The sequence below is a fragment of the Gopherus flavomarginatus genome, chromosome 5 (genome assembly GCF_025201925.1).
Source record: "Gopherus flavomarginatus isolate rGopFla2 chromosome 5, rGopFla2.mat.asm, whole genome shotgun sequence".
Classification (NCBI taxonomy): Eukaryota; Metazoa; Chordata; order Testudines; family Testudinidae; genus Gopherus; species Gopherus flavomarginatus.
In genome coordinates, this window is record NC_066621.1 from 41,999,415 (window position 1) to 42,025,483 (window position 26,069).

Below are 26,069 nucleotides of genomic sequence, written 5' to 3' on the forward strand. Positions count from 1 at the left end.
CAGATGCAGCATTTAGTAATAACCAATACTTACGAATACAAACCAACTCATAACGACCGGCAAACGTAGAAACTCTGCTTAAAACACGTGAGCTGAGAGAGGCTTCGAGGTGATCAGGCTCGGTTACGGGTGTGCACAAGGTACACAGGATTCGTTTTTCTTTCTCCTCTTCTGCCTGCACATGGCAGATCAGCCTAAAATACCCACTATGACATCATAGAAGTGTCATAGGGGACGGGGCCCAAAAACTGTGTGTGTTCGTTTCTGATTGGTACAAGCAAAGTTTACACCAAGTAGGGGAGCAGGTGCCTGAAAGTCTAGCTTCGCCCCCAAAAGGTGAGGAAATGCATATAGTTCAGAATGCCTTTAACACTGACTGACAAAGGAAGAGGCCAGGGCAATACCGGTATGGGCAAGTCTTTTAGGATGCAGACAGGAACTTATCTTAACACCCAGATGCTGAAATAAGCTGCTGGAGTCACTGGGGGTGAGGCATGGGTCCCCTGCTCCAGCTGCTGTCCTAACGAGTGGCAGGGCAGCCAAGCCAGAGACACCTTGGTGCAATGGCTGCCACTGATCAACCTACCACAGTGATACTTGGACTGTGGCTCAGGAGCTGCAACTGTCTCTTTGATGTGTCTCCTGTGGCTTTTTGCAGCACGTGATATTAAAACACTGGATGATTTAATTATTAACCAATTTAAGTCATTAACCAATCAGGATGCTTTTACTATGTTATTAATCAATGAAGTTATCAACTTGCACTAAGTTATTAATTTATTTGCAGTGAGTATATGAGTGTGTGTGTGTGTGTGTGTGTGTGTGTGTGTGTATGCAAACTAAATATTTGGCTCCTGAACCACTGAGGTCTGAGTATCACTGACCTACCATATGTATAGCTCAGGTTTTATCTTTTTCACAGCGTACAGCTCTGGATGTTTCTCTTTGCTTATATCGAAACAGTTCACTCTGTGGGGAAAAGCAAGAAAGAAAAGTGTTAATTCTCAATGCAGACATGATGCATATTAACTGAAGGTAGGATAAGAAGTAATGGGCTTAATCTGCAGCAGGGGAGATTTAGGTTAGATATCAGGAAAACCTTTCCAACTTTAAAAAGCCCGTTCCTAAGCGATGAGAGGAGTTTTGCAAGGGAGTTCTCCAGGTGAAGGAGGAGCAATTATGTGACCCTTGGGGTAAGTTTGTTGTCTATAGTGCATGTGTTTGTGGTGTGCTTCCCGCTTGATTGAAATATTCCGTGTGGTCTGTTTGTTTGGGGGACCGTGGGCTGAAGGGGTGTGTGCTGAGCATAGCAGCCTGCTAGGCAAGGCTGAGAGCTTCTTAACAAGGCTTTGATCCCTAAGTCCTTCAGCACCCATCAACCCTTAACTAGGGGGCGGGGCTACTCAGGAAGACCAGGGCTTTAAAAAGCTTGCTCACTCGCTTATGACCAGTGGTGCTAGTGAACAGGAGTGGCAAGGGAGTTTTGCAAGGGAGTTCTCCAGGGCAAGTGCGGGGAGAGCTAGATAAACTTAACATTCTCTAAATTTTAAGCTATAAACACCACCTGATAAAAACAAAACACCAACAAAGGAATGAGCTTCGGAAGTAAAAAAGTAATGCAGGCAGAAGTCCGGCAACAGAATGGGGGCTATCCAGTTTATTGCACCCAATGCAGCATGTATGATTACCTGCTCTATGGGCAGGTGGCATATGTGTGCATTTGGTGCAAGAAGGGTGGCTGAGCTGGAGGAGCTAAGGGAGACAGAGAGCTACATAGATGAGACTTTTCGGGACACAGTAGAATGGTCCCACCCCCAGTTTGACAGTCTCTGTGCTGTTGAGGAGGATGAAAGTCTCAGGGAGGAGAACATCCACCTGGAGCAAAGTGAAACGATCCCACAGTTGGGACCCTCCTTCCAGATCGTTTTGTGGTATCCTTTCGCACTGAGGATCTTGTCCAAGAGGTGAATATAGCTGGACCGCTTCGTAATAGTGACCATAATATAATTAAATTTAACATCCCTGTGGTGGGAAAAACACCACAGCAGCCCAATACTGTAGCATTTAATTTCAGAAAGGGAGACTAGACAAAAATGAGGAAGTTAGTGAAACAGAAATTAAAAAGGTACAGCACCAAAAGTAAAATCCCTGCAAGCAGCATGGAAACTTTTTAAAGACACCATAATAGAGGTTCAACTTAAATGTATAGCCCAAATTAAAAACATAACAAGAGAACCAAAAAAGAGCCACTGTAGCTAGACAACAAAGCAAAAGAAGAAGTGAGAGGCAAAAAGGCATCCTTTAAAAGGTACTGTAGAAGTTAAATCCTAGTGAGGAAAATAGAAAGGAGCATAAACTCTGGCAAATGAAGTGTAAAAATATAACTAGGAAGGCCAAAAATGAATTTGAAGAACAGCTAGCCAAAGATTCAAAAAGTAATAGCAAAAATTTTAAGTACATCAGAAGCAGGAAGCCTGCTAAACAATCAGTGGGACCATTGGACAATCGAGATGCTAAAGAAGCACTCAAGAATGATAAAGCCATTGCAGAGACACTAAATGAATTCTTTGCATCGGTCTTCACAGCTGAGGATGTGAGCGAGATTCCCAAGGCCCGTATCCGAGATGTTACAGAGGCATTGTCGAGGATTATCCGGCCTTCTGACTACTACCCCATGCTACTCATCCATGTGGGCACAAATGATACTGTGAGGTGTGACACTGAGCAGATCAAGAGTGACTACAGGGCTCTGGGAGTAGGGGTTAAGGAGTTTGGAGCGCAGGTGGTATTCTCTTAGATTCTTCCTGTCGAAGGTAGGGGCCCGAGCAGAGACAGATACATCGTGGAGGTGAATGCCTGGCTGCGAAGATGGTGTTGCCAGGAGGGCTTTGGCTTCCTCGATCACGGGATGCTATTCGAGGAAGGACTGCTAGGCAGAGATGGCGTTCACCTTTCGAGGAGGGGAAAGGCCTTATTTGCGCACAGACTGGCTAACCTAGTAAGGAGGGCTTTAAACTAGGTTCGACGGGGACAAGTGAGCAAACCCCACAGGTAAGTGGGGAAAAAGACCTGGGAGATGGGTCGGAAACAGGAGGGAGCATGGGCTATAATGGCAGAGAGAAAGGAGGGTCAGGACAAAGCTGGGAGGCAAGATCAAACCAGTATCTTACATGCCTATATACAAATGCAAGAAGTATGGGTAATAAGCAGGAAGAACTGGAAGTGCTAATGAATAAATACAACTATGACATTGTTGGCATTACTGAAACTTGGTGGGATAATACACATGACTGGAATGTTGGTGTGGATGGGTATAGTTTGCTCAGGAAGGATAGACAGGGGAAAAAGGGAGGAGGTGATGCCTTATATATTAAAAATGTACACACTTGGACTGAGGTGGAGATGGACATAGGAGATGGAAGTGTTGAGAGTCTCTGGGTTAGGCTAAAAGGGGTAAAAAACACAGGTGATGTCGTGCTGGGAGTCTACTACAGGCCACCTAATCAGGTGGAAGAGGTGGATGAGGCTTTTTTCAAACAACTAACAAAATCATCCAAAGCCCAAGATTTGGTGGTGATGGGGGACTTCAACTATCCAGATATATGTTGGGAAAATAACACCGCGGGGCACAGACTATACAATAAGTTCCTGGACTGCATTGCAGACAACTTTTTATTTCAGAAAGTTGAAAAAGCTACTAGGGGGGAAGCTGTTCTAGACTTCATTTTAACAAATAGGGAGGAACTCGTTGAGAATTTGAAAGCAGAAGGAAGCTTGGGTAAAAGTGATCATGAAATCATAGAGTTTGCAATTCTAAGGAAGGGTAGAAGGGAGTACAGCAAAATAGAGACAATGGATTTCAGGAAGGCGGATTTTGGTAAGCTCAGAGAGCTGATAGGTAAGGTCCCCTGGGAATCAAGACTGAGGGGAAAAACAACTGAGGAGAGTTGGCAGTTTTTCAAAGGGACGCTATTAAGGGCCCAAAAGCAAGCTATTCGGATGGTTAGGAAAGATAGAAAATGTGGCAAAAGACCACCTTGGCTTAACCACGAGATCTTGCATGACCTACAAAATAAAAAGGCGTCATATAAAAAATGGAAACTAGGTCAGATTACAAAGGACGAATATAGGCAAATAACACAGGAATGCAGAGGCAAGATTAGAAAGGCAAAGGCACAAAATGAGCTCAAACTAGCTATGGGAATAAAGGGAAACAAGAAGACTTTTTATCAATACATTAGAAGCAAGAGGAAGACCAAGGACAGGGTAGGCCCACTGCTCAGTGAGGAGGGGGAAACAGTAATGGGAGACTTGGAAATGGCAGAGATGCTTAATGACTTCTTTGTTTCGGTCTTCACTGAGAAGTCTGAAGGAATGTCTAATACAGTGAATGCTTACGGGAAGAGGGTAGGTTTAGAAGATAAAATAAAAAAAGAGCAAGTAAAAAATCACTTAGAAAAGTTAGATGCCTGCAAGTCACCAGGGCCTGATGAAATGCATCCTAGAATACTCAAGGAGTTAATAGAGGAGGTATCTGAGCCTCTAGCTATTATCTTTGGGAAATCATGGGAGACGGGGGAGATTCCAGAAGACTGGAAAAGGGCAAATATAGTGCCCACCTATAAAAAGGGAAATAAAAACAACCCAGACCAGTTAGTTTAACTTCTGTGCCAGGGAAGATAATGGAGCAAGTAATTAAAGAAATCATCTGCAAACACTTGGAAGGTGGTAAGGTGATAGGGAATAGCCAGCATGGATTTGTAAAGAACAAATCGTGTCAAACTAATCTGATAACATTCTTTGATAGGATAATGAGCCTTGTGGATAAGGGAGAAGCGGTGGATGTGATATACCTAGACTTTAGTAAGGCATTTGATATGGTCTCGCATGATATTCTTATAGATAAACTAGGAAAGTACAATTTAGATGGGGCTACTATAAGGTGGGTGCATAACTGGCTGGATAACCGTACTCAGAGAGTAGTTATTAATGGCTCCCAATCCTGCTGGAAAGGTATAACAAGTGGGGTTCTGCAGGCGTCTGTTTTGGGACTGGCTCTGTTCAATATCTTCATCAACGATTTAGATGTTGGCATAGAAAGTACGCTTATTAAGTTTGCAGACGATACCAAACTGGGAGGGATTGCAACTGCTTTGGAGGACAGGGTCAAAATTCAAAATGATCTGGACAAATTGGAAAAATGGTCTGAGGTAAACAGGATGAAGTTCAATAAAGATAAATGCAAAGTGCTCCACTTAGGAAGGAACAATCAGTTTCACACATACAGAATGGGAAGAGACTGTCTAGGAAGGAGTATGGCAGAAAGAGATCTAGGGGTCATAGTGGACCACAAGCTTAATATGTGTCAACAGTGTGATACCGTTGCAAAAAAAGCAAACATGATTCTGGGATGCATTAACAGGTGTGTTGTAAACAAGACACGAGAAGTCATCCTTCCGCTTTACTCTGCACTGGTTAGGCCTCAACTGGAGTATTGTGTCCAGTTCTGGGCACTGCATTTCAAGAAAGATGTGGAGAAATTGGAGAGGGTCCAGAGAAGAGCAACAAGAATGATTAATGAGAACATGACCTATGAAGGAAGGCTGAAGGAATTGGGTTTGTTTAGTTTGGAAAAGAGAAGACTGAGAGGGGACATGATAGCAGTTTTCAGGTATCTAAAAGGGTGTCATCAGGAGGACGGAGAAAACTTGTTCACCTTAGCCTCCAATGATAGAACAAGAAGCAATGGGCTTAAACTGCAGCAAGGGAGATTTAGGTTGGACATTAGGAAAAAAGTTCCTAACTGTCAGGGTAGTTAAACACTGGAATAGATTGCCTAGGGAAGTTGTGGAATCTCCATCTCTGGAGATATTTAAGAGTAGGTTAGATAAATATCTATTAGGGATGGTCTAGACAGTATTTGGTCCTGCCATGAGGGCAGGGGACTGGACTCGATGACCTCTCGAGGTCCCTTCCAGTCCTAGAGTCTATGAGTCTATAAACCTGAGCCATTCTCTGTAGGTGACAAATATAAGGCACTGTCCCAGATTGAGGTGTCATTAGAGGACGTTTTGGAACAAATAGATAAACTAAACAGTAGGAAGTCACCAGGACCAGATGGCATTGTCACGGAGTGCGGGGGGGGTCCGGTCCTGCACCCCTCTTCCTGGGACTCACAGTGACTCTCAGCCAGCCAGTAAAACAGAAGGTTTATTGGACAACAAGAACGCAGGTTACAGCAGAGCTTGCAGGCACAGACAGGACCCCTCAATCGAGTCCTTCTGGCAGGGCCGTAGCAACAAAGAACATGGCCCCCACCGAACATATGTCCGGAGCCCCTTACAATGCAGAAATTGGAATGCAGTATTTATTTTATACAATATACAGGGTTCATATTATGTATACATAGGCCTACAGTGTACATGTATTCCGTATTTACGCAAAGTGCTTCTTTCGAGCCTTGTTCTCCACAAATTGGTTAATCAATGCGTCATAGCCAGAGATCTGGCAATCTTGTTTTCGATTGAGATAACTGTAAGCGCAGAAAGCCTGTCATCTGTCATGGTTGAGCACAGGATATTCTTGATCAGTTTCATTCTGCTGAAGCTCCTTTCAGCACCAGTGACAGTAACTGGTGCGGTCAGATGAATTCTGATGCAAATGCAAAGATTCGGATATATCTCCTGAAGGCTGTTCTTGTATATGTATGTTAAAAAATTGTTTGCCGTGACAAGTCCTCTCTCTTTCTCGATGACATAAATAAAAGGATTCAATTCCATTATGAGCTCGTTGGCATCAATGTCTCCCATTTTTCTTTCAAAATTTTTGCTGTGATTCTCTAGTTCATTTTCTCTGTGACACTGCTTCAGGCTGTTAGCGTTGTACAGAAATCCAAACAATTTATACCACTCCACGAGTTGGTCAAATCGCGACGAAACAGAAGATATGGCCTGATCAGTGAGAACAAGAAAGAACTGCGATTTGAATTTTTCTTCGGCAGAAAGACGACTCGAATCATCAGCACGTTCGTAATCAAACATTCCCTTCTTACGTCGCACCCTGGTTTCTGGAAACACCTGCTCAATACTCATGTGCTCTGCTATTTCACGTGCATTTGTGACCACAGAGTTATATCTGTATTTCGATAGTCTTCCAAAAACTTCATTGTAGCATCGACTTCTGCCTGCAGTACGTCAATTGACACATCTGGTGACTGAATTAATTTGCTGGTTTTATTGACGGGAAATAGTATATCGTACCACATGTACACAGTCAGAACAAAAGGCCATGTAGTAACATGGTCTAAAAGCACACCGGCTTCTGTTGCTGTATTGCCATCTTTCTTTTGGAGTGCATATTCTCGCAAAGATGACAAAGCATTGCACAATTCTTCAAGGTGATAACGCAATGGCTTCACAACATCAATTCTCGACTCCCAACGAGTGTCCGATAACCCTTTAACAGATATTGGCATATGTTCTTGAAGTATATCCCAACGTGAAGGTGAAGAAGAAAAGATAACGTATATTCTGTTAATCAGACCGAAAAAGTCAACGGCATATTTCGATGACTTTGCCGCGTCTGAGATCTCAAGATTCCAAGTGTGAGCTCCACATGGTACATACAAGGCACGGTCATTTATTTCTAGCATGCGAGCTTGAACTCCTTTATTCTTTCCTCTCATATTTGCGCCGTTATCATAAGCTTGGCCTCTCATGTCAGCAATGTCTATTCCTAAGTTGTTTGCCTTTTCAAGAAATGCTTCCAATAAGCCCTCGCCAGCTGTATCATGAACATTAAGAAAACCAACAAACGCTTCACGAATGTTGACACCACCTTCACCGTTGCATTCAACAAAGCATAACACCACAGACATCTGTTCTTCATGTGACACGTCGGGAGTACAGTCCAAAATAACTGAATAATATTTTGCTTTTTTAAGCTGCGCTATGTTGGCCTCTTGAATGTTACCGGCAACAAGTTGAATCAGCTCGTTTTGGATCTGTGGACTGAGGTACTGAACATATGTCTCTGCCTTCTTAATCCTCTGTAAAAGTTCGCTGAGGACAGTATCATACTTTGCAAGCAACTCAAACAGTCCCAAAAAGTTGCCATTCGAAGGATCGTCGAGCTTTTCATTACTTCCTCGAAATGCCAAGTTTCTTTCGGACAAGAAAATAACGACATCAACTATGCGTTTGACAACATTTCTCCAGAAATCTCTTTCTTTCAGAAAAGCCTGCAATTCGAGTTGGTCAATAGATGTACGGTTTACTATGCCTGACCGAAGGTCAAACCATTTCACCATACAGTCTTGATGACCTTTGCCTGTTTCATGCTGCTGAAGTCTTTTTGACAGTGCTTTCCAAGCAGATGTTCCACGACGTAGCGTATGTCGCCAGTGCCAAATAATTTACAACAAAAACAAAAAATGGCATCTTTCTGAACTGAGTACATTAACCATGAACGTCTTATTTTCTCGCCATTTGCCATGGTTCGATAGAAATGAGTATTTGTGAACCTCCGTCTTTCCTCGTTAAATGGAAATTCATAACTTTCATTCTGCTGCGGTGGGCCACGTGCAACAATGTCACACACTTGCCTGTCTGATATTATAGACGGCCAATCTCCTGGATCATCAGTCAGTGGTTCAGATTCAGATACTTCTTTCCCGGCAGCAGCTGGAATATCTGTCACAGTTTGTTTGGTAGAACAACTGGCTTTACCTTCGACCTCACTTGAAGCACTTCTGGATACTTCTGGATACGATTCGTCGCTGCTAGCGCTGTCCGTTTCATCTGCCTGTACCTGTACGTTGGATTGCAGCACAAAATACGTTGATGACTTTGGAATTTTCTCAAGTTCCTTCTCGGCATCTTTTGCTGCCTTTCGTTTACTAGCTCCACTCTTATACATTCTCTTAGACATCACAAAGCATGCTTCTGCGTTGGAAACGATAAAAAACTAAGCAACTAAATTAATAACATTTATCCGCCGACTGCCATTATGAACGCAAATACACATTCTTTGAATGGGTCCAACTAAAATTCGAAACTGACCAACAGACAACTGATGTAGCCAATAGCATTATGATGTATCATAATGACTTCACTGTTTTGTCAGTAAAACCGACATGGATTGTGCAATAGCGTCAATAAATGTCACTTACCTAGTTATACCTTACATTTTTTTTGCCACTTTTAGGGGCCCCCTTCCTTGCGGGGACCCCTCCGGTCGGAGGGTATGGAGGGCGGTCGCTACGCCTCTGCCTTCTGGAGTTTCAGGGTGCTTGGATCCCAGCTTAGGATACCCTGAATTCCACTCACACAACCCCAAAACAAAACTGAAACTAATCCCCTCCTGCCGGCCCCTTCCTTTGTCTAGCTTCCCGAGCAAAAGTGTTGACCTCCCACCCCCTTGCCTAGCTCAGGTTACAGGCTCTGGTATAGTCCATCCCCTAAAGTCCTCCCCTGCTCTCCCATCGCCCATGCAGACAGCCCCTACTCCATCACAGGCATTCACCCAAGAGTTCTGAAGGAACTCAAATGTGAAATTGCAGAACTACTAACTGTAGTCTGTAGCCTATCATTTAAATCAGCTTCTGTACCAGATGACTGAAGGATAGCTAATGTGACTCCAATTTTTTAAAAGGGCTCCAGAAGGGATCTTGGCAATTACAGGCAGGTAAGCCTGACTTCAGTACCGGGTAAACTGGTTGAAACTATAGTAAAGAACAAAATTATCAGACATGCAGATGAACATAATTTGTTAGGGAAGAGTTAACATGGTTCTTGTAAAAGGAAATTATGCCTCTTCAATCTACTAGAATTCTTTGAGGGGGTCAACAAGCATATGGACAGGGGGGATCCAGTGGATATAGTGTACTTAGATTTTCAGAAAGCCTTTGACAAGGTCCCTCACCAAAGGCACTTAAGCAAAGTGAGCTGTCATGGGTTAAGAGGGAAGGTCCTCTCATGGATTGGTAACTGGTTAAAAGATAGGGAAAAAAGGGTAGGAATAAATTATCAGTTTTTCAGAATGGAGAGAGGTATATAGTGGTGTCCCCCAGGGGTTTGTACTGGGACCAGTCCTATTCAACATATTCATATATGATCAGGAAAAAGAGGTATACAGTGAGGTGGCAAAATCTGCAGATGATACAAAACTACTCAAGATAGTTAAGTCCCAGGCAGACTGTGAAGAGCTACAAAAAGATCTCTCAAAACTAGATGACTGGGCAATAAAATGGCAGATTAAATTCAGTGTTGATAAATGCAAAGTAATGCATACTGGAAAACATAATCCCAACTATACATATAAAATGATGGCATATAAATTAGCTGTTAACACTCAAGAAAGAGATCTTGCAGTCACTGTGGATAGTTCTCTGAAAACATCCACTCAACGTGCAGCGGCAGTCAAAAAACCAAACAGAATTTTAGGCATCATTAAGAAAGGGATAGAATCTGGGGGGAAAAAGGGCTATTATAGCAGAAATAAGGGAGAGATAAGTCAGAACTGGGGCGCGGGGATCAAATCAGTATCTTAGATGTCTGTATACTAATGCGAGAAGTATGGGGAATAAGCAGGAAAAACTCGAAATGCTAGTAAATAAACACAACTATAAAATAGTTGGCTTCACGGGGACTTGGTGGGATAATATGCATGACTGGAATATTGATATAGAAGGATACAGCTTGCTCAGGAGGCACAGGCAGGAAAAAAAGGGAGGAGGTGTTGCCTTATATATTAAAAATGCATATACTTGGACTGAGGTTGAGATAGAAATAAGAGACAGACTTGTTGAAAGTCTCTGGATAAATATAAAAGGGATAAAAAACAAGGGTGATGTCATGGTAGGGGTCTAGTACATACCACGAGACCAGAAAAAAGAGGTGGATGAGGCTTTTTTTAAACAACTAACAAAATCATTCGAAGCACAGGACTTGGTGGTGATGGGGGACTTCAACTACCCAGACATCTGTTGGGAAAATAACACAGCAGGGCACAGATTATCCAAGTTCTTGAAATGTATTGGAGACAATTTTTTATTTCAGAAGGTGGAGAAAGCTAGTAGGGGAGAGGCTGTTCTAGAGTTGATTTTGACAAATAGGGAGGAACTGGTTGAGAATTTGAAAGTGGAAGGCAACTTGGGTGAAAGTGATCACGAAATGGTAGAGTTCATGATTCTAAGGAATGGTAGGAGGGAGAACAGCACAATAAAGATAATGGATTTCAAGAAAGCAGACTTTAGCAAACTCAGGGAGTTGGTAGGTAAAATCTCATGGGAAGCAAGTCTAAGGCCTGGTCTACACTTGGGGGTTGGGGGGAAATCGATTGATCTAAGATATGCAACTTCAGCTACAAGAATAGCATAGCTGAAGTCGACATACCTAGATCAATTTACTGTGGTGTCTTCACGGAGGTGAGTCAACTGCTGCCACTTCTCCGTCAACTCCTCTTGCACCTCTCGCAGCGCTGGAGTATAGGAGTTGACGGGAGAGTGCTCAGGGATTGATTTATTGCATCTAGACTACACGCAATAAATCGACCCCTGATAGATCAATTGCCACCCACCAATCCAGTGGGTAGTGTAGACCTGGCCTAAGGGGAATGTAGCAGGGTGGTCACCCACTCCTGCCTGGGAAGAGTTACAGCCAGCTCTGTAGAGGGCTGGGGTTGTGGAAGGAAAGAGCTGGATTGATTGGGGGAAGCAGCTGCAGCTGGGCCATGCCCCAGTCAAAGCCCAGCTGGCCCTATAAAGAAGCTGGGAGCCAGAAGCTCAGCAGTCTCCCTCTGCTTGTAGAGGGAGAAGAGCCTGGCTGCAGGGAGCTAGACAAGATACTTAAAGTGGAGCAGGGCTTGGAGCACTGGTGCCTGGAGCTGCCGTGGCTGGTAGCTAGGTCAATGGAAGAATTCTATACTGGGACTTAGATTTGCTTAACTATGTCTTTCAGGAATGTGATTTTTTCTCACCCTGAGCAATGTAGGTAGATCAGCCCAAGTTTTAGATGGAAGCCAGGCCTCACTATTATCTGTACATTTAAAATATTTGGCTGGGTTTTTGTGCGGATCATGAATGGTACTTTAGTACTTTTCTTTGTGTCCTTTCACTCTTCCTTTCTCTGTCTCTTTTGTTTGTCTGCCAGTCTTTGTCCCGGGATCAATCGTGGTAATGGTTGTACATTATCTGAGTACTGGAGGGTTCCATTAATTAAATTGTGAAAGAATCCCAGACTTCTGTTTTCAGTCTTTCCTACTGAATAAAATAACGTGCCGTTCTAATAGGACAAAATACTGCCTTTAGTATGTACTGAACGCCACTATGTTATTCAGCTTTTCAAATAGCAAACTGCAGCCTATCACCAAAGCAGTGGGGAAAAAATAACAGCCAGTTCTTGGGTTAAGGGGCATGGAAAGAAACACTGTGATTCAAGTAAAATGTCCTTAATCATGACCCTGAGTAAACACAAATTAAAGGGACCCAGTAGTAACTTACAACAAGTTCCGAAGATCACAGCCTACAAACGTCATGCCACGACATAGTACCATCGCTCTTGAATCTCCTGCATTAAGATCGGCTATGATGTCATAACTCCACAATCTGCAGGAACCAAATATAGACCATGAGGAAACAATGCTTATTTTTACTCCATTCACTGCTGTCAGCTCACCCCTGTTCCGCCTCCTCCCTGAGCATGCCGTCACTGCTTCACTTCTCCCGCCTCCCAGGCTTACGGCGCCAATCAGCTTACTTGCTGCAGGAGGCCCTCCCCACGCCCCCCTGCCCCAGCTCTCTCTGCCTAAAGATCCGGCCGCTGTGGTCGCTGCCAAAGAAAATGCCGCCCCCCAAATCCTAGCACCCTAGGCGATCACCTAGGTCGCCTAAATGGTTGCACCGGCCCTAATTACTGGATACTCCCATCTTCTAGAACAATCTGGAGTGAAAGGCGTGGTTCACGGATTATGTACATGGGCACTAAATATGCCTGGAATATATTAGGAATTATTAACCACTATGATCACATCTCATTTCCAAACCAAGAGTTGATGAATGCTTTCCCCATCCTAACACAGAAAAACTTGCTGACAGCTACCTCAGTTTACCCCAAAAGAGTGCCTATTCCAATTCTAACTCCACCTAGAAACCAGGACAATAGAAGGCCGATATTCCATTTTCAAGGTGTCAGATAGGTTGGCTATAGAAAGCCAGATAAGCTGAAACTAGACTCTGAACTCTCCCAGGGGTAAAATGGGAATGTTTACAAAAATTTCCTTCCTTTTGCCTAAGTTTATAGATATATTAGCTTAAAGAAATTGACAAAGGTAAGTTAACTGAGGAACACAGAAAATATTTTATAAATTTACACATGAATGAAATTGCTTCTTCAGTGTAGCTAAAGAGTTTAAACTTGTTTACAGGAAAGAGCATGTAAAGTGTGACATATTAACTCATGGGACACAATCAAATCATAGTGAAGTAGATCAGAGATAAGACTGGACACTGTAAATTTAAACTGGTTAGAGCCACTGCTTGATCTACTTGAACTGAAGATTCCATAAGTCAAACTTCCTGAAAAACTAAGAATCCAAAATGCATTTTCACCCCAAGTTACAAACTGCACTTTTATCTGCCTTGTGAATCAGATACAGTCCCCCCTACATGTGGATAATCTGTTTTATTCCTTTTATTTTTTGTCTTTTATTCCACTGTAAGCCCCAACAGCTATGAAATAAAATGTGCCAGATATAGAGAATATACAAAACATGTCAACTCAATTCAGAGGAATTGTAAAATGTTTGTTTTTCTTTTGACTGGTTGTTGCACTCTGAAATACTGTGATGAAACCACTCTGAAATACTGATACAAATACTATAGCCAGAGAAAAAAATACTGACAGGGCTAAGCATCTGATGTGTGTGTAGCTTTGGAATATTAACAGAACTGCTTAACTAGGGGAATTTTCATTAACAGTGTGGGTCAATATAGAAAATGATCTTTGAAATTAATGAAACTTAAATATCCTCTGATGAGAAAGAACTCACAAACCCTTTATTACATACCATCACCAGCTACTGGGCGTGGACAGAAGTACCAGAGAAACTGGAGCAGCAGAAACCTGATGCCTATTGGCAAGTGTCAAATAGGAAGAGAAGAGGGCAGCCCCCTCCAACAATCCCTGAAAAGGGTATAAAACCTAAGGACCACCTTAGAGACTGCTTGATCCATTAAATATGATCAGACAGACCTTCATGACGCTTCAGACCACCCACCATGAATAGCCCTCCCCTCCTCCAAGGGTTGCCAGGGTTAAGACGAGATTGCCCTGTAGGATGTTGTGATCCTGGTATAAAGAGTAACTCACAGCATTGCACTGTTAACAGGCACACACTTTACTTACCCTAGTTTCTGCAGTTTGCAGTTTGGATGTTTCAGCCCCTCACACAGCAGCTGCACTCCTGAAGCCCCCAATGAGTGGCCCCCTATATTTAGCTCTGTCAGGGTCTGGTTAGTGCTGAGAGCAGAGGCGAGATCCCCACAACAAGCTGCTGTGAGCTGACAGAGAGACAAACTGCAGGAGACAGATATTTACAGAAAGCAGAACTACTTGTTTCTGCCCCATTTTTTGCATTTCCCCTCCTTGATACCAGTGTGTATCTCTAAAGTGATTTTAGTTCAAAGACAAATATTGATTTTAGTTTAAATAATAAAGACATCTATAGAAAGCTTTAAAATATATAATTACATCAAGAACAACAACAGAAACTATGTTATAAGAACTCTGAGGCGGCAAAGTCAAGCACTCAAAAATATAGGGAATGCTAGACTTAGGTTTCCCTTGCGACCGAAATTCAGCCCCCTTGTTTGTATGCATTATGACAATCTATAGTTACATGACCAGATACTATTTTTTCTATAGCTCCTTGCCTGATCCAGCAGACAGGGCAGATGGTGCACTCTAAAGGAGCAGCCATGCAAAATTTCTTTTTACCTGCATCATTCACTTTGTGGTCCCAGACCTTAATTCAATATCAAATACAGAAATATTAATTTTTCCTGGGCCTCTCTCAGGTGCTCTCACCATAGTATCCAAGTGCTTCACAAACCCTAATGGATTATTTATCTTCACAACACTCCAGGACATTAGGTGGTATTATCATCCTCACTTTCTAGGCGGGGAGCTGAGGTACAGAGACATTAAGCTAAAAAATGTCCACTAGTTCTGGGTACACGAGACCCCCTAGACCCTGGTCTTCCAGAGTCCTTAACATTTTAAAAGCACATTACATGTTCGAAGCACAGCTCCTCAGTTGCAGTCATGAGTGCTCAGCATTTCTGCAAATCAGGCCCCAGGGTCTCAGTTTGGCACCCAGAAAGTGGCTAACTATGAACATTTTGGTTTAGGTGATTTGCCCAGCACCACACAGACACTCCATGGCAGAGGCAGGGAGCAGAGTCCAGGGCATCATTCAGTTGCTTAATCCTCCTTTCTCTTCCTGTAATACTCAGCCTCATTCTCTACCCACCTTCTCACTTCTGCAACACGAGGCAGTGGTCCTACAGACAATGGCCTCATTCACTACACAACCCTGATTCATCCACAGAGTTCTGTCCACTGACTTCCTTCCACAGGACCTCTGCCTCATAGCATGAAAGCATATCATTAAAGATCGCATCATAATGCACATGCCTGGGAGAAGGGGAGGGGGAAGCGGGGTGTCAAATTCCTTTTTCATGGGCAACCTTAAGTCTGAGATTTCCTCATTTAAATGTTTGACTTAGCAACGGTAACAGTCCTTTAACAGGTTTAATGTAATTTCCTAACCAAAAAAAAAAATCCTGAACAGAGTAAATCCATTACATGGAATCATAACTGACAGCCAAGCTGGGCCATCATCAGTGTTCTCACCTTTAGAACTCCCCACAGAGCGCTATCACTTGAGCCTACGGACTAAATGGTAACAGCAGTAGGCTGCTATCCTCTATGTGGATCAGGCACTAGAGGGAGATTAAACCCACTGGCAAGCATGTGTCTCACAGCTATTGCAGGGTATGTCTACACAGCAAAAAAAAAAAGCATGTTTAACTCAGGTTAGCTGTGCCAGGTTAAAACAGAAGTGAAAACACAGCAACTCTGCTTTTAATTTAGGTTAGCATCTTGAAGTGTACAGGGCAGCCTGGGCTTTAACTCGAGCTGCTAAAATGAGTTAGCAGCCATGTCTTCACTGCTGTTTTAATCTGAGTTCACTAATGCAGGGTAGTTAACCCAAGAAAAGGACCCAGGTTTCTGTGTGTGCATGCAGCGTAGACATACGCTGAGACTCAAGCCGGTGGGAGCAGCTGGAGGAGAACTGTGTGGGAGGAAGTTAAATGGTGCCTGGTGAGGTCCACCCCTCTCCCACAGCACTCTAGGCTCAGAACTGCACATGGAGGATGCACTCCTGGGGAGGCACTAGTACTCATGCAGCGTCCTCCCTCGCCTCACCATGTGGCCTTGGGGGAAAAACTGCAGGGAGGTGTCAGCTGCAGACATAGCTGGGTCATGCTTTCGGATGCTGATGAGGTCAGAGCATTTTCTAAAGTTCTGAATAGGAGTTCGCTCCTCTGTGCTGTAACTTCTCCCTTCCTCCATTCCCCTCAGCACGGCTGTCCCACTAGCTCAGACTCCCTTTACACTCCCTCCCACACACTTACCCACATGTGACCCTCCCCCTTTCCAATTCAATTCTGAATGTGGCTCAGTGAATCCAACTGAGCATAAGGGAGTCAAACTGAATCAGGCCTGCTGTAACCCAGGGACCAGATCAGAGGACTTGAGGAAGGAAAGCAACTAATTGGGGGGGGAGGGGGAAGGGGCGTGTAGAAAGGTGTAAACTATCCCTCCCCCTTACCTGACTTTACATTGTCTTCTGGCTACTTGGTTTGGAGAGATCAGCTCAGACTCCCTTACACGATTGGGGAGCAGGTGAAAATAGGTCTAGAGGCATCTAAACTAGTCAAAAAAATTCAGAGTGTGAGGGACTGACTGAGGGCAGCAGAGCCGCTCAGAGCCTGGGGCTTTCCTAATTGGACTATTGTAATATCCTCTGTGTCTGCCAGGATCCACATTCTGTTATTTGCACTCCTCTGTGGATCACACTTGGAGAAAATGCTTTTCACCTGTGTGCAATGAATGGTGGGGGATGGGAGTAGTAGAACAGGCCCTTTCCTTTCTGCCCCCACCCCCCATAACCAAAGGCAACAGTTTGAACCCAGGTTATTGATTAGTAATTTCCTTCATGTGAGGAATGTCTCCATGATAGCAGCAGGACTGTATCTCTCAGTGCTAGGACCAACGTTCTGCCCCACATGCTTCCCCTGCTGCCTCCACACCAGGCTCTCAGTAACAGATTCTTGGAAGGGCCTGAGATCTCAGCCATGTTGGTGCTGCAGGTTTGCCCTGAAGCTCCCTCTGAGCCCACGTCCAGACTACAGCCTAAAATCGATGTGCTTAAAATCGATTTTATAAAGCAGGTTTTATAAAATCGATTTTGTGCATCCACACTAGAGGTACTTACATCGATGTTGAGCGTCCATTTTCCCTGGCGTCCATCTTTTGCTTGAGCGTTGCACTCTGGGTACCTATCCCACAGTTCCTGCACGGGTCCCTGCCCTTTGGAATTATGGGTTACTAGCCCAGTGCATGATGGGATCAAAGTCCCCGTCCTGGGTGGTTCTGGGTACAGCTTCACCTCCCCCCCTTCCTGTAAATGGCACACAGTCAGTTCGCGCTGGGTGGTTCGGGGAACGCGAGAGCAAACCGCGGCGAAGCTGGTCTCCTTCCCCGGTTTGCTCTGCGTTCCCCGAACAAGCAGGTCTCCTTCCCTGCGGTTTGCTGGGTGGTTCGGGGAACGCGAGAGCAAACCGCGGCGAAGCTGGTCTCCTTCCCCGGTTTGCTTTCGCGTTCCCCGAACCCCGAGCAAGCAGGTCTCCTTCCCTGCGGTTTGCAGGGTGGTTCGGGGAACGCGAGAGCAAACCGTGGCGAAGCTGGTCTCCTTCCCCGGTTTGCTCTCGCGTTCCCCGAACCCCGAGCAAGCAGGTCTCCTTCCCTGCAGTTTGCAGGGTGGTTCGGGGAACGCGAGAGCAAACCGCGGCGAAGCTGGTCTCCTTCCCCGGTTTGCTCTCGCGTTCCCCGAACCCCGAGCAAGCAGGTCTCCTTCCCTGCTGTTTGCAGGGGGGTCCGGGGAACGCGAGAGCAAACCGCGGCGAAGCTGGTCTCCTTCCCCGGTTTGCTCTGCGTTCCCCGAACAAGCAGGTCTCCTTCCCTGCGGTTTGCTGGGTGGTTCGGGGAACGCGAGAGCAAACCGCGGCGAAGCTGGTCTCCTTTCCCGGTTTGCTCTCGCGTTCCCCGAACAAGCAGGTCTCCTTCCCTGCGGTTTGCTGGGTGGTCCGGGGAACGCGAGAGCAAACCACGCTGTGCAAGCAGGAAATGGAATTTCAAAGTTCCCGGGGCTTTTCCTGTTTACCTGGCCAGCAGAAGAGTACCTTTACCTGTGTAGAGCGGCCACTAGAGCACTGTGGGATACGTCCCGGAGGCCATTAACTTCGGTGTCCGTCCACACTATCATAAAATCGATTTTAAGAAATCGATTTTGGGGTTACTCCTCTCGTTTAGATGGAGTTCCAAAATCGATTTTAGGGACCCTTAAAATCGATTTTATGCACTCTGTAGTGTGGACGGTTACAGCTTTAAATCGATTTAGAGCTCTTAAAATCGATTTAAAGCTCTAGTCTGGACCTGCCCTGAGAGCACATGAGGAGGTCAGGTCCTTCCTGGGGGAAGCACAGTGATATTTATTTTATTTGTTCATTTATTTTTACAGCTCATTCTGGAGAACGGGGGGTGGGGGTTCTGTCCAGCCTATGCAGGAAAGAGGATTCCAGTGCTCCAGTTCTGGGGACATTGAAATTCTACGGGGAGGGACATGGCAGCCATGTTATCTTTATGTCAAGACCCAAAGAAGAGACTTGGGGAAATAACTCGCTCCTGAAATCTACACAGCCAAAATTTAAATAATTGTGAAAGCTTCTCTTGTTCTTTCCTGCTTCCTTCCCTCCCCACCCCACTTTTTTTCTCCCATGTTTCTTTGTCTAGTTGCTAGGCTTTGTCCCAAGGTTAGTTCTTGTGATGGTGGTAAAGGATTTGAATGGTGGAGCATTCACCGCAGGGCTGTGACCCTAGTAGTAAGCACTGAAATCACAGTAGCGCAACGTTCAGAGGCACAGACTAAAGGGAGCCAGCTGCTACTTACTTTAATATCTGCAGTCTGCAGTTGGGATGTTTCAGTCCCTCACACAGCAGCTGCACTCCTGGATCTCCCACTTCGTTATACCCCAAGACAAGCTCTGTCAGGGTCTGGCTGGTGCTGAGAACCGAAGAGAGAGCCCCACAACAAGCGTCAGTGAGCTTGCAGCGGTTCAGACTGTAGGAGATAGAAAACAACAAGGAAGATAATCACTTGTTTCCTCCCTATTTGTAGCAGTTCTCTCACTGATACCAGCATCTGTGTGGAAAGGACGGTTCATTTAGAAGAGACCAGTCACAGGGCTCCAGCAGGAAGCTGCGGAATGTCGGTACCAAAGGCCCCTATGTGGATTCCTGTCCATTTACCCTGGCTCTGTCAGTCACTCCGTGTTAGCCAAGGGAATGTTCAGATGAGCTGAAGGGAAGGAAGCAGAGTGTGTGTGTGCAGGGGGGAGGAGCGGTTGTAATGATCTGGAGAATACTAACACCAGGCACAGAGGAACAGTGCAAACCCTTTCCCAGCGCTGGTATTCTGGTTCCTTTCTGCTTATGCAAATGAAATCTAAAGCTTCTGTAAAAGCTCCCCTGCCTTCCCCAAACCATTCCCCAGTGTCTAGAACTATCAGCCATGCCTGTGAGAGCCAAACTCCTTTCCAACTGGAAGATGAGTTACATTAGTTCTCTCCCAGAGTATGGCTACACTTGAAATTTCAAAGCGCGAAGTGTGAGTGTAGTCGCAGCGCCAGTGCTGGGAGAGAGCTCTCCCAGCGCTGCACGTAAACCACATCCCTTACGGGTGTAGCTTGCAGCACTGGGAACCGCCCTCCCAGCGCTGCAGCACTGATTACACTGAGGCTTTACAGTGCTGTATCTTGCAGCGCTCAGGGGGGTGTTTTTTCACACCCCTGAGCGCGAAAGTTGCAGCACTGTAAAGTGCCAGTGTAGCCATGGCCCCAGTCAGACTCCCAGCTATGCGTATGGCTGATGATAAAACCCTTGATCCCACCATACTCCCAGCCCATCTGTTTAGCACAGCTGGGTTCCCTGCTCCCACGTCTGGGTGTGCAAGAAAAGACCTTCCTCCCCTCCCTGTATCAGACCCACTTACAGATGCTAGAGGGAGTGTTTACAGAGGTTGTAAAATGAAGGGACTCACAGTTAATATGTTACATAGCTGGAACACATTATCTTAGGGACCAAGTAAGTGATCCCCCAGATAAACTGCATGTTGTTGTGCTGGCTCCACAAAGAAAGCACATCTGAATGGCATGTTTCTTGGCTTGGTGAATTATTGTGGGAGTTTCTAGTTAATAAAGGGTTTAGCCATGGAGGTTAAGTTGCTACATATGAAGAAAGCCTGGGCCTGGGTCATGGAATGTATTATTGGGACTTCTTGGGACACTCAGTTAAGATCTCTGAGCCTCAACTTCCCTCATCAGTGAAATGGGGATAATAACTAGAGCTGGCTGAAGTTTTTGGGGTGAATAGTCTATTCACCAAAAGATACAGTTTTGGGGCGACCCAAAACTATTCATGAATTTGGCACAGATTTGCTGAACAGTTTTGGCCAACTTTTTTTTTCAGGGCTAGATTCACCACGCTGAAGGGGGAACTAGAGGCTTTCTTACAGCCTTTAGACCAGTGGGTAGGACACTCACCTGGGTCTGTGGGAGACCCTAGTTTGAAGCCCCACTCTGGAGCAGAGACTAGAATCCAGGTCTCCCTCCTCCCTGCCCTAACCCCTAGCCTATGGGTTATGTTGGCAAGCTCTCCCAAAAGTAGGGAATTGAGGGAAAGGACTACTGCCTCCAATAGTAGGGGTGGGGTTAATGTTTTGCATAGTTTTGAGTCATTGTTGCTGTGTGTTCCCCCCTCCTTTAATAAAAGTTTGCTTTGGTTTATTCACAGATTCAGGGCTTGCAAGCGGGGAAGTATTCCCATATAACCACTCTGATGGACTGAAACCTTGTAGCGGTGGAGAGATTTGCGTGGGCTAAAGACCCACAGAGCTATATCGTCCAGAGCTTTTACACTCCTGGTAGGGTCCCCTTGGCAAGCAAGTCTGAGGCGCGGCTCCTAACCGTGGTCCAAACTTCAAAGGACCCCAACGGTGTCAGAGTTTTCCTCCTGTCAGGTTTTGTGTGGTTACTGCCTGTGCACTGTTTTCCCCACGTTAAAAGATTTCACACACAGGCCTCTGCCAACGGGTTCACACCTGCACAAAGTCCTGCGGCGATGGACAAGTGGTGGTGAAGACAGGAGCAGTGATCTCAGAGTCTTTAGTCACAAATCTGCATGCAGGCGGCAGCCGTGTGATGGCTGTTTTGTGCTTGGTTGAGACAGAAGTGCATTTCGGCAGCAGTGGCTGTGACTGTGCAGGCCTTTTCAGGATCCCCCTTGCTCACTCCAAGTGAGAAGGGAGCTAGAAAAAGTGCCCCAAACATAGGCTGTCTCACACTCTTCTGACTGGATTGTCAGATCCAGTGGGATCACTCAACTCCGAGGCTGAAACAAGAGATATGACAATGAATTTCGCCGCCTGGAATGTCCGCACCCTTGTGGTCTCTCGGCACAGTGAATGCCCAGAAAGAAGAACTGCCATAATTGCCAAAGAACTGGCAAGACTCAACACTGACATTGCAGCTCTTAGTGAGACCCGCTGGGCCAGTGAGGGTCAATTAAAAGAGGATGGAGGTGGCTGCACCTTCTTTTGGAAAGGAAAGCCATCTGAAGAGAGAGACATTCATGGGATTGGCTTTGCCATCAAAAAATAAGATCGCCCGTCAGCTTTTGGAGCTTCCTATGGGGATCAAGAGCATCTCTTGACTCTTCAGCTCAAGCTTAGCAACAACCAATAGGCCAGGGTCATCAGCATATATGCCCCAACACTCAGTGATGAGGAAGACAATAAGGAGTAGTTTTATCGTGCCCTCGATGCAGTCCTCACAGCCACACTTAAGTCAGACAAACTCATCCTCCTGGGAGATTTCAATGCCGGAGTTGGACGGGATTCCCAACTCTGGAGCGGCACAATAGGCAAAGAAGGGGAGGTAAATGTAAACCCTCCTCAGCAAATGCATGGCACATGACCTGCTCATCACAAATACCATCTTCAGGTAGAGTAACAAATTTAAGACCACCTGGAAACATTCTTGTTCCAAATACTGGCGCCTCCTTGACTATGTTATAGTCAGAACCCGAGACTATACCGACGTTCATATAACACAAGCTATGAGAGGTACCAATCACTGTTGGACAGACCATTGATTAGTAAGATCTGTCATGTACCTGCAGCTCGCTCCACCACATCGCAAACACCCAAAGACTTAGCAAAAGCAGTACAACATCAAAGCACGTCAAGACCAAGCCAGCTGCGATATGTTCCAGAAATATCTGTTTGAGAAACTCTCTAACATGCCAGACAACATCACTAACATTCAAGAGCACTGAAATCAACTTAAAAACACCATTCACAATGCATGTGCTGAAACCATAGGATATTCCACTCATCGGCACCAAAACTGGTTTGATGAAAACAATGAGGAAATCCTAGCATTAATTCAACAGAAAGGAACTGCATTTTGTAACTGGCAAATGATTCTTCTAACAAACGAAAACATGAGGCCTATCACCTGCTTAAAGCCAAAGTCGGCTATCTGACATCAAGAGAAGACCTCCGAGATCCAGGGTTTTGTAGACCAGGATGACGTGAAAAGCTTCTCTCAAGCAACAAAAACTATATATGGGCCAAGCTCCAAAGGCCCGACCCCCTTACATTCTCAGAATGGCTACACTCTCCTCAAGTAGAATGCAGCCATTAAACAACGCTGGAAGGAGCACTTTGAGAGCCTAGTAAACCATGAATCCATGGTCTCTTGCAAGTCTAACATGGGCACTCGTTCTGGCCTGCCCTATCTGTAACCATAAACACACACATCCCCATTCCCACTGGGCTGCACTTCAAAGGGTCTGTCTTCACACTGGTGCTGTCTCTCTGCTGAGAGCAGCTCGAATGTCAAAGGCACGAGTCACTGCAGCTGGAGCTGAAGCTGAAATGGACGGGTGGGGGTCAGAACAGCCAGAAGGCCAAGCCCTCTTTTTCTCTTAGTTGTTTTAAATTAAATTGTCAGAGTGTCAATAGTCATTTAAATAGCTATAAAATGGGTGTTCGCTAAAAGGTAAGAATGAGCTTTTTAATACATGCATTTTATTAAGGGTTATTTAAAAGAAAAGAAAAACTATTTATCCCCCAAAAATTGGGACTGTGGGGCCAGCTGTCTGGTGTGGGCTCAGCTTTACTTACAATCCCCAAACAAGGCAGGCTGATGCATGGTGTGAGCCACTGACACAAGTGCTGGAGACACAGTAAAGGGATCAGACACAAGCCACTGCCATGAGTGAGTGCTTTAAACAAAGGACATCAGTAAATGCACAGAGGTGGCCAAATGTTACTTACATCAATCTCTGTAATTTGCAGTTTGGATGTTTCAGTCCCTCACACAGCTGTTGCACTGCAGTCTCTCTCAGATCATAATTACGACACATCTCCAACTCTGTGAGGCTCTGTTTGGTTCTGAGAACAGCAGCAAGATCCCTACCACAAGTGTCTTTGAGATGACAGTCTTCCAACCTGCACAAGAGACGAAATCCAGACAGAGCAATCAGCATGTGAATTGCGCTCGTCACAGCTGTTCTGACAAGTGGCCTTGCCCACCAGCCCCCTCTCCCGACCAATCAGCATTGAAATTGGGCCAAGAGTCCAGTTCTAGCTGTGAGGATATTTTTTAGACAGCCATGCTTGGCAGCACATGCAGGTTCAGAAAGAGAAAGAGAGAGAGAGAGAGAGCAATCTCACTTTGGAAATGGCCCATGCTTTGCTTCTAATAAGTAACCATCTCTCTCAGTTTTGTCTAAGTCTTCTTCAAAAGAATCCATGCATATTACACTAGGCCCTGCCCAAGCCCCACCCCTTGTCCAATGAGAAGCCAGTGGTGGGTGGGACTTCCTGATTCAGCCCCACTGCTTGCTCATCACCCTTGATTTATCAGCATTAAGAATAAATCAGACATTTCAAGCTCCAAACCTCAGCCATCAGGTTTATGAGGAATAAGGTTTAGGTTAAGACTTCTTCTCCAAAACCACCCCCACCTCTTCCCCTGACTTTTCAGTGTATCTACTTCATTTCAGAGATTAATGATAAAATCAACACTAGCATTCAGACAGCACAGGTTTTCCAGAGAAGCTGGCAGAGACACTGCCTGATATGGTGATGGAGTTCTCAAGAATTACCATCCTTGGAGACTTTGGCATTTACATCAACAATATATCTAATCTTGTCTACCCTTTTCACCCAATGATTGTCACACAGAGTCTCTGGGCCTGTACACATAAAGCTGGTTACACCCTGTACCCGATCTTCAAAATGAACGTCGACATAAGCAACAATTGTTATCCTATCCCAATCAGACCATCCTTTCCATAAAATGGAAAGCAGAACTCTCCTCATCTCCAGGCAAAAGTTCTGGCCATGGTGGCCTGTCCCCACAAGCTCACAGACTCAGCTATATTCACAAAATAATGGTGCCCTACCAAGCAAGCAAGGAGTTGAAGAACCAGTGAGCTATCACAGTCATTGACTGACCACTATAACCCATGTCTTGATGGCAGAGTACCACCTCCCCTGCATGAGCCTCACAGAGCTTTATGGTTTCTCAGTTCCTAGAGACTTCAACCTCCTTGGTTGAAGGATCCATCTTTCCTTAGATTTCAAGAGCTCTGACCTCATGTCCTTCAGGTGATGAATGCGAAAATGGCTGGCTGTTTCTGCTTATGCATCCCATTTCCCAAAGTCCACTGTCTCTTTTTCGAAAGCCAGGAAGGCTTCCTGGGGATACAGCCTCCATCCTCTGCTGGGATTGTTAAGAGGCCATGGCCGCTACACCCTACCCTCAACTTGCTAGTTTGATGGTTTTGTCTACCTTCTATATTAAACGTACTGACCTCACCTTGCTCAATTTACATTGGAGAGACAGTCAAGCAGGTGAAACAACATTCTTTTGTCTAGGACAGACTGGGCTTACCCACTGTCTGCCAAACGCATTTTAAGACCATACTTCCAGCACACCTCTATAATTCTTTATACACCGACGGCACATACATCACACAATAATACTAATGACAAACGTGTCCCCAGTTTACATATGATCCCTTACATGACGCCTTCTAGATACAGATTCTGACAACAGTGAGAAAGGACAGTGAGTGTGTCAGGTCTGATGTGAGTTACGGCATGATGTGCCCTCTGCCAGCTGGCACTGAGGGACTCACAGGAGCCACCGTGGTTGGGGCTGAAGCTAAAGCCCAAATTGAGTATTTCAGCTCAGACAGGGAGGTTTAGAATCCTTAGGAGTCCTGAGACCTCTTTTATTTTTATTAGTTTTACATGGAAAGATCAAAGTATCAAAAGTTAGTATAGTGATCTGTAAAATAGGCTGGTAGCTGAAGGTTAAGAGTGAGCTCTTTTAAATGTAAGCAGAGTCAGGATAAGCTCTACCCTGACATCTGGTGGAAAGAATGTGAGAGAGTGTATTTGCATAGGCACGCCCACCCTATCCCAGACTGCCAAGCTGTGGGACTGCTTGGTGACAAATTGCTCACCCTCAGTTGGGTGGTACTGGCTAGACATGGGACATGGGTTCCAAAACCCAGAGAACTGAGAGAGGCTGGGGACAGGTATCTGTGCCTGGTGGTGTAGTCTCCTTGTGGAGCCAGAAGCACCAGTTG

General features: G+C 45.2%; 1 protein-coding gene across 3 annotated transcripts in view; it reads right to left on the bottom strand.

Moving 5' to 3' along the window:
* The window catches only part of LOC127051017 (NACHT, LRR and PYD domains-containing protein 3-like), a 64,391-nt gene continuing 38,322 nt past the window's right edge, over positions 1–26,069 (bottom strand). For 2 of the 3 annotated variants that reach the window (XM_050952805.1, XM_050952803.1), the window contains 5 exons: positions 23,743–23,916; positions 19,294–19,464; positions 14,403–14,573; positions 12,500–12,604; positions 1–969 (listed from right to left, as the gene is read on the bottom strand). In XM_050952805.1, the coding sequence (XP_050808762.1) occupies positions 885–969; positions 12,500–12,604; positions 14,403–14,573; positions 19,294–19,464; positions 23,743–23,916 (706 nt within the window). In that variant the 3' untranslated portion in view covers positions 1–884. The remainder of the gene's footprint in view (positions 970–12,499; positions 12,605–14,402; positions 14,574–19,293; positions 19,465–23,742; positions 23,917–26,069) is intronic. The other variant, XM_050952806.1, reaches the window with a different exon arrangement.